Consider the following 8760-nt stretch of genomic DNA (forward strand, 5'->3'; position numbering starts at 1 on the left):
TTCACTTTCATAATGGAAATACTGTAGTCTCTCTCGTCCTTCCAAAGTACATGAGAGAGTACAGTGTTAAAGGTAATATCTTCCATAAGTGGTTATAAAGTCTCTTTTTCCATCCTGTCTTTCTTTTCCTGTATCTCTCTCACTCTTCCTGTGTCTCTCTTAGGAAATCACAGAGAACCTCGTATTTGAGAAGCCAGACGATCCCTTGGAGTTCATGCTGCGACAGGTAAGAGATGCTTTTGGTTAGAGGTTCAGCTTGGCTGTTAGTGCAGAACTTACATTCCCAGCGTCTTCAGTTTCCCAGTGGGCTGGAAGCAGCACTAATGAGAAGGGAAATTAATCTCTCTGAATGTTAGGAGCTCTGAGGGTGATTGTCAAAAGGACGACTGTGGGCAGACCCGGATTTAGGCATAGGTAACACAGGCAACTGCGTCCGATGCCACATTTTGATAGGCGTTGCTGCTGTGCCTCTATCCAGGCCTGCCTCCCAGGCGCTTACCTAATGCGGCGGTGTCCTGATACCCAGCAATTAAAAAAAAAAAAAGAATAAATTCAGCGTGGGGCGTGCAGCTCCACCTCGCACTGAAGGCTGTGCCCCCTCCTCCCACATCAGCTTCCTATGGAAACCTATGCACAGGGCAGGACCTTAAGTGTGCGGCTGCAGGCCCCACGCTGGATTTATTTTTAAAGTTGCTGCTGCAGGATAAGGACATCACTGCTTTAGGTAAGTGGCTGGGAGTGGATCCCCCCCTCCCCATAATGGGTGGGAAGGGGGAGGAGAGAAGAGGGTGCCTCCCCAACCCCCCCTCCTCCAAATATTGCCTACGTGCGCCGGAAGTGCAAATCTGGCCCTGTCTATGGGTAAAACAGTTTTACTTGCAGAAATGGCTTTTTACAAAATTGCCTGCCTGCTATGCGGGTAAACTTGTGAATATATCCAATATACGTGTTCATGTTTAGCCTGGACTGAGCAGAGACATTCCTGGGGGTGTCTTGGGGAAAGGTTTGGGCTTCCGCACATACGTTTACATTTCCAAAAGCCTGCGTGTACATTTTCAAGAAACCGGCCCACATTTTAGTAGGGGTAAGTATGTGCAGGTGGATTTGGTGGGATCATTTCCAAAGTGGACTCGTGCTCATAACTCTGCTTTGACAATTGGTGTTGTTTATGTACACATTTGCCAACTCACTTATGTGCAATGTTACAAAATTGCCCCTAAATGTTCAAGCCAAGGGGAAAGAAATATGATGAGAAGAGGGAGTAGATGTAAGTGCTAACAGGAATGGAATCCACCCTAGACCTTGTTTGATGTATAAAAGTTGTGCACTTGCTAGCCAAGTGCATTACATGTGGGTACTGTCTCTGGAATTCCCAACAGATGCGTTGGGTTCTATTTCAGGCAGCCATCTTGGGCTAAGCTATTAATCCAAAGCCTGCATTCTTTATGATGAGCAGGTCGTCCTTGTCACAGATAGATTGGAATGCAGAGCCCTATTTTAAACCAGTATTCAAAAGTGAAAAGAACATTAGTTTGCTCTGTATTTGTGGGCCACTTTGCTTCCCCATCATGTCTTTCCAGCTTTCTTTTGGGACCATGCTCATTTATTGATTGATTCCAGCAGTGGAATACAGACTGAGATGGAGAGACCCAGAGCTCACTCTGCAAAGCCCTAGAAAACTCTTTATTCCTGTTCGTACCCCGGATCAGTCCAGACAAGTGGGTTTATGCATCCCTACCAGCAGATGGAGGCAGAGAATAAAAACTTTGAGGCACTGCCACCTGCACTCCCTCTGTATTTCTCTGTCTCTAGCAGATAGAAGAGCTGCAAACCTGCAGTTTGGAGTTTGATAAAAAAGAAAAGGAAGACAAGATTCCTGGAAGGCTCCCCAAGGTGTTAGATTCCTTCGTGAGCCATGCCTTGGGTTCAGCAGGGCGAGAGGGGGGGGTTGATGACCCCTGTGCTAGCTCATCCATTATCGGTCACGGGAGGTGAAAGCCAGGGGTCCTGGTTCTCTCACCTCCTCTGAGTCTTCACCTCCAGAGTCTTCTTCCTCCACATCCAGAAGCAGGGAAGTAGCCCTTTTCTTTGTGCTTTTCTTGTTTGCTAGTTATTGCCTTTATTCAGTATCTGTGCCTTTAAACAAAAAAAAAAAAAGACGATGATGCTTTGAAGGAGCTGCTCAGGTGCCAATTGGCTGAGCTGCTAGGAGGCAGGGCCGGGTGAGTGAGGGCAAAACCCACCTGATCGCCGGACCGGGGGCTCGATTAGCATTGGGGACCCGCCGCTGGCAGTATTTCTTCAGTGGCAGGGGCTATTTTTAGGCCCAACCATGATTCAGGCTGATGCTCCCTTAGCATCAGAAAAGTTGCTGCAGCTGCAATGTGAGAGGATTTTGACTCTGTACAACTGCTTCGGGAGGGGCTGGGACCTCCGCGGACCCATCAGGGGGGTGGTCTGACCACAAGGTCAGCTGGGCTGGTGCTGCACCTGCGCCCATTTTGAGACCACATGGCAGGAGCTAAGAGGCTGCTTCAGAGCCTCCCCTCCCCCATTTTTGCCTGTCGATTTAAGCCTTGCTGTTGGCAGGGAAGGGACAGAGGACCCAGGGGGATGATGGGCAGGATCGCTTCTCTTCGGATTCGGAGCAGTTTTCAGCAGATCTTGTCCTTCTTCACAAGGCCTATTTGGCTGAAAAGGAGGCAGGATGCAGGCGGCTGCTTCCCAGGAAACCTCTTGTGACTAAAAGCCTCAGGGGGGAAGCAGGTGGGCTCTGGAGGGGTCCTGCGTCTCCTTGGGCTGGGACGGTCCACGCTTGAAGACGGGGATACATCAGACGAGTCAGATGGGCCTGATCAGCGGCAGGATACTGCAGTAGTGCCAGGTAAGGTCCTGGTCAGCGATTTAGTGGATCCTATTCGATAAAGTCCCGACTGCTGAGGGTGACTGCCCTTGGGTAGTTCAGTTGTTCCACTGGGAGGAGTTAGGTCCACTAGTTCCCCAGGTGTTGGAAGACTGGAGATTAAGGGGTGAACCCAGTCCTAGAGGGACTGCGGGGGCCTCCTAAGGCAGTTTTCCTTTACCCAAGAAGGTGAAGAAGTTAGTGGATCGGGAGTGGGAGTCTCCCGAAGCAGGCCTGAAGGTAGCCAGAGCTATGGCTAAGCTATGTCCCTTGCCAGAACAAACCTGGGAGGACTTCAATCATCTCCCTCCAACCCCGCGTCTTGCAGCATCATCTTGGGATCATGTGGCAGGAAGTTCAGTCTTTACCCCATCAGATACGCACACTACCACAAGCTTAGAGCAACAGTGGATATTAGTCCCAATACTTCCTAATTCTGAAAAAAAAGTGGGGGGCTTCACCCGATTTTGGACCTCCACTCGCTCAACAAATTTCAGTTCAAAATGACATCTCTCAAGTCCATTTTGTCATTCCTTCAAACGAAAGATTGGACATAATCTCTGGATCTGAAAGATGCTTACATGTACATCCCAATGCACCAGTCTTCCTGGCGCTACCTCTGTTTTCAGATCAATGCTCAGCACTACCAATATAAAGTCCTCTCCTTTAGTATCTCATTGGCCCTGAGAGTCTTTACAAAATACCTTGCTGTAGCTGGGTCTAAGAAAAAAGGGAATAAGGATTTTTCCCTACCTGGATGATTGTTTAATTGTTTCCCCAGAGTCCCAAACTCTTCAAACGCATCTAGCTGAGACAATTCTCTTCCTAGAAAATTTGGGCTTCATCATAAACTACAAAAAGTCCAACCTGGGCCCAACTCAGGTCTTGCACTTCATAGGAGCAAAGATATATACAGTTTTATGCAAAACCTTTCTTCCCAACGAAAGAACCCAGGTGCTACACTCTCTAGCTCTACAACAGAAGCAGCAGATGCATGCCACACGCGCCAACTACTGATTTTATTGGGGCACATGGCAGCAGTAATTTAAGTCGTGCCACATACATCACCTACAGTAGGAACTAAAATCCCGGTGGTCTCAATACAAACAGTCTGTGTCCTGAAGAGTGGCCTTGATTCAACCCATGAAGGTGGACATAGCTTGGTGGCTAGCTCCATCAGTCTTAACTGTGGGAGCTCCCTTTTGAAGCCCGCTACATCAACTAATCCCTATAACAGATGCCTCAACGAAGGGCTGGGGGCCCACTTGAACCATCTCAAGACACAGGATTTATGGTCTCCAGCAGAGAGCAACTACCAGAGGGCAATAAAAAATGCTATTTGCACTTTTGTGCTTCAGCTTCAAGGGAAGTGTGTAATGCTACATATGGACAATGAAGCGGCCATGTTTTTACATAAACAAGGAAGGAGGGTCCGGTTCCAAGGAAGGTGGAGATTCTGGAGTGGGCAGAAATGTACTCATTCACCTCCTTGCAAGCCCTTCCGGGACTGGCAAATAGGGAAGCTGACAGGCTCAGCAGAATCTTTCACCCCCACAAGTGATCTCTCGATCAGAGAGTGGCAGACAATCTCTTGGCCGAATAGGGCACACCATGCATAGACCTATTTACAATAGAATACAACAGGAACTTAGTAGATTCTGTTCCATCTACCCAAGCTTAGTGAAAGACTCACAGGACGTGTTCCTCATTCCCTGGGTAGGAGACCTGTTCTACGCATCCCCTCCAATACTACTGATAGCTCAAACAGAACAGAAATGCATGACAGACAGAGCAGGTCTAATTCTAATTGCTCCAGCTTGGCCAAGACAGCCGTGGCATGCCTATCTAGTGCAACTTTATATTCATCCACCAATTTCCTTAGGAAACAATGCAGAACTGCTATTGCAAGAAGGGAAAACCCTGCTACATCCCATGACCGCATGGAGATTGAGAGGGCAATATTAGAATACCTCCAACTGCCATGACATATTCAAGACATTCTGGTGTCAACTAGAAAGCTGTCAACAAGTAAAAATTATGCATTCAAATGGCAAAGGTACTTCTATTGACTCATTCACTTGTATTCCTTAGTTGCTATTGGAGTATTTACATATGCTATCTACAACAGGGCTAGCAACCTCGTCTGTCAGAGTATATTTAAGTATGATAGCTGCATATCACACCTTGAGAGATGGACTTCCTATTTCAACTCATCCATTGGAAGTCCATTACCTGCTATTAATTAAGGTGACTTAGAAAATAGCCACTGCTATTACTAGCAATGGTACCATGGAATAAACTTTAGTTTTTGGGTACTTGCCAGGTTCTTATGGCCTGGATTGGCCACTGTTGGAAACAGGATGCTGGGCTTGATGGACCCTTGGTCTGACCCAGTATGGCATGTTCTTACGTTCTTATTGGTGATTTGGATCATGACTCCGAGCACTGGACATTAAAACTCCGGCTCCTTGGGACATAGATATAGTGTTGGAGAAGCTTAGCTTCCGCTTTTCAAATCTCTAGAGACTGCCTGTCTGAAGCATCTAACTTGGAAGGTGGTATTTCTGTTCATGGTAACTTCAGCAAGACGTGTTAGTGCACTATTTTCCTAGGGGCAGCTTTTAAAGAAAGTACATATGCGTGTACTTTTGTTCGCGCAACCAGTGCAAACAAAAGTACGCTGGATTTTAAAAGATACGAACGTAGCCGCGCGTATCTTTTAAAATCCGAGGTCGGCGTGTGCAAGGCTGCGCAAAATCGGCAGCCTGCACACACCGAGCCGCGCTTCCTGCCTCCGTTCCCTCCGGCGCCCCCCGGCCCTAACTAATTCCTCTCCCCCTACTTTTATTTCAAAAGTTACGCCTGCGCCAGCGCGCCATGTTCTGGACCAGCCCCCGTGTCCACGCCCCTGGGCTGGAACCACGCCCGCGGCCCCGCCCCTGGAATGCCCCCTGATGATGCGCCAGCCGCAACACGCTCCCCGACACGCCCCCAGGAAATCCCCGGGACTTATGCGCGTCCCGGGGCTTGCGCGCGCCGCCGAGCCTATGCAACATAGGCTCGGCGCGCGCAGGGGGTGGAAGGGGCAGCTTTTCGGGGGTTACGCGCGAACCCCTTTGAAAATCTGCCTCCTAATTTGCAATTTCACCATAATAAGATTACTGTACGGACGCATCCATCATTTTTGCCAAAGATCATGCCAGCTGTTCATGTGAACCAGGCTAACACGCTGCCCATGTTTTTTCCAAACTGCATGCAAATGACAAAGATTACTTCACATCTCGGATTACAAAGGAGCCTTAGTTTACTACAAGAAAAGAACCCAAAAGATTGGATGTGCATCCCAGGTATTTGTCTCATTTAATCTAAATGCACCAGGTACACCAGTAGCGAAGAGGACTTTATCAAATTGGATAACTCAGTGCATTCAGTTTACTACTTGGCATATTCCTCTCAGCTGAAAGGTTCTGTTAAAGCACATCAGGTGTGAGCTATTACTGCGGCTATAGCACATCTTTACAATGAACCCATATAGGATATTTGCAAAGCGGCTACATGGTCGCCTATCCATACTTTCACATTTCACTATTACCTTGACCAGCAGTCCACCTCAGACAGTTCAATGGGATTAGCAGTTTTACATCACGCCACTGGAACTCAAAGCTTTCCATGGAAGATGCGGGTTACAAGCAAACCAAACATCGAATGATATCAACCAAGACAGATATTGACTTCAGAGATGATTTGACTGCCCATATATCCAGCAGCAACTCTGAGCTGGGGACTCCCAGAGAGAATGGCTAATTCAGCCTGCTTATCGACAGAAAAAAGCAAGTTTGCTTACTATAAATGGTGGTTTCCATAGATAGCAGGATGAATTAGCCATGAGACCCCACTCTCCTCCCTGGACAGCCTTCTTTCCCATCGCTGCATTATAGTAGCTATTTTACCAACTGAGGAGAAGATTGATGCGTGCAGAGCATCAACGTTGAAGACTGCATCGTACAAATCAACTCCTCTTGTTGTCCCTTTCATTGATTCAAATGATAGAAATTCTTCAGTGATTTCAAATTTGCAGTTAATTCCTCTGACTGTGTATGTAATACCACCACCCCAAAACCCACCTAAGCTGAATGTGCCCATCTACAGTGCTAGATTGTATATAAAGTCCTATTCTCATACCTTAGACCCATTTAACGTGCGTTTGGGCCTTAATGCATTTTGAACGAAATGTTAAGTTAGCTGGCTACCTTTAACCCATTATGTCCCAGTGTCCTATTTAGAAGATAGCTTCTTAAAAAATTTGGGACATAATGGGTTAACATAGCAAGCTATATTCAACAGTGCAGCTGCACTATTGAATAGACCTCCAAAGTTAGCCGGATAAGTTTATCTGGCTAACTTTGCTATCTGGATTGTGTCTGAATATGGACCTCAACATTTTCTGTTGATTCATGGAAGAGAAGTCTGATGATTAGAGCTTTGAACCAACTGAGAGGAGAACTCCTAGGGGACACACTCCAGACTCGTGTCTGCCACTGCTTCTGTGTGTGACTGGCTAAAAACTGGTAACAGTAGTCTTCTTTCACGACACTGGACACCAAGAATGTGCTACTAGGTTATCCATCCCAGAGATTGCTGCATGCATGTTTGTAACATGGTAAGTTATAAGGTGTATATCAGTCCTATTTAGAGGAAGGCGCTATATACACATAAACTCTTCTGTTATCAATACTGAGTTACCAAATTATATCCTGAATACTCAGAAATCTGTTATTTGTCAAAGAAGAGATATCAGGACTGAAATAGGGAATATTTGAAGTCTCCTACTGTGTAGCAGTCTAAGCCATATCAGCTTTTAGTGTGATCCACATCTGAGCAGGTGAGATGCCATCAAACTCTCAGGAGTGTCCAGTCAAGCTCAGTAAAAACTTGAGGGTTCATATTGCTGTGTAAAGGGAGTCTGTATGTATCCCCTGCTTTTAAAAGTGACATGCTAAATAAACATTAGGATCTCTGCTGTAGGAGAGTTAAGTGGGGGGACTGGAGGTCTGCATTTGATCCCATCCTGCAGTCATTTGTCCCATATAAACCACTGTTTATCATTTCTTTCTCTGTCATAGGTGCAGGCAATGATGCAGAACAAGTGCACCTAGTGCTGGCTTCAGAGAGGATGACAGCCCTTCAATCTCACTCCCCGCTCCCCAGCATTGCCTCTGTTAGATCTGTGCTCCTGAAGCTAACGTAGCTTTCTCAGTCTCTGCAAGACATAACTCTCAATAGAGAATTGTCGTAATACCCATTTTTCCATGTGTTGTGTATTTTGTTTCCTACGTACAGATTTCAGGAGGTGCTCATAGACGCCAGTGCAGCACAGCTAATATACCCAAACCATACAGCCTTCATTCTGCCTGCCTCACACTGGAAAGGGGGATCGAACTGTGTCATTGACCCACCAGCATCCTCAGTCTCTCCGAGGGAAAGAGCCATCTCTTATCTTTCTGTCTCACACTCTGTTTCTGGATCTACCCATACATATGGTCACCCTATAGTTCAAAGGCAAGGGTGGGGAACCTCTGATCCTCCGGAACCGCACACCAGTTGGATTTTCAGGATATCCTAATGAATAGGCAAATCTGTCTCATTGCCATTGCTCAGGCCGAGCGCACCGTTAGCTCCCGTTTGGATGCGCGTTTTCCACGCGCTGTTATTACCCCTTATACTGTAAGGGGTAATAGTGCATGGAAAACGCACATCCAACCCCCAACCCGAAACTAATAGCGCCCTATTAGTTAGTCCAACGCAATACAGAAAGTAAAATGTGCAGCCAAGCCGCACATTTTATTCTCAGAAATTAA

At 46.8% G+C, this 8760-nt stretch overlaps 1 protein-coding gene across 10 annotated transcripts in view; it reads left to right on the plus strand.

Moving 5' to 3' along the window:
• The window catches only part of TEX55 (testis expressed 55), a 71415-nt gene extending 63208 nt beyond the window's left edge, over positions 1–8207 (plus strand). For all 10 annotated transcript variants that reach the window (XM_029579145.1, XM_029579147.1, XM_029579149.1 and 7 more), the window contains 2 exons: positions 164–226; positions 8026–8207. In XM_029579145.1, coding sequence (XP_029435005.1) covers positions 164–226; positions 8026–8058 — 96 coding nt within the window. In that variant the 3' untranslated portion in view covers positions 8059–8207. The remainder of the gene's footprint in view (positions 1–163; positions 227–8025) is intronic.
• The last annotated feature ends 553 nt before the right edge of the window (positions 8208–8760 follow it).

Source organism: Rhinatrema bivittatum, chromosome 15 (genome assembly GCF_901001135.1).
Source record: "Rhinatrema bivittatum chromosome 15, aRhiBiv1.1, whole genome shotgun sequence".
Lineage (NCBI taxonomy): Eukaryota > Metazoa > Chordata > Amphibia > Gymnophiona > Rhinatrematidae > Rhinatrema > Rhinatrema bivittatum.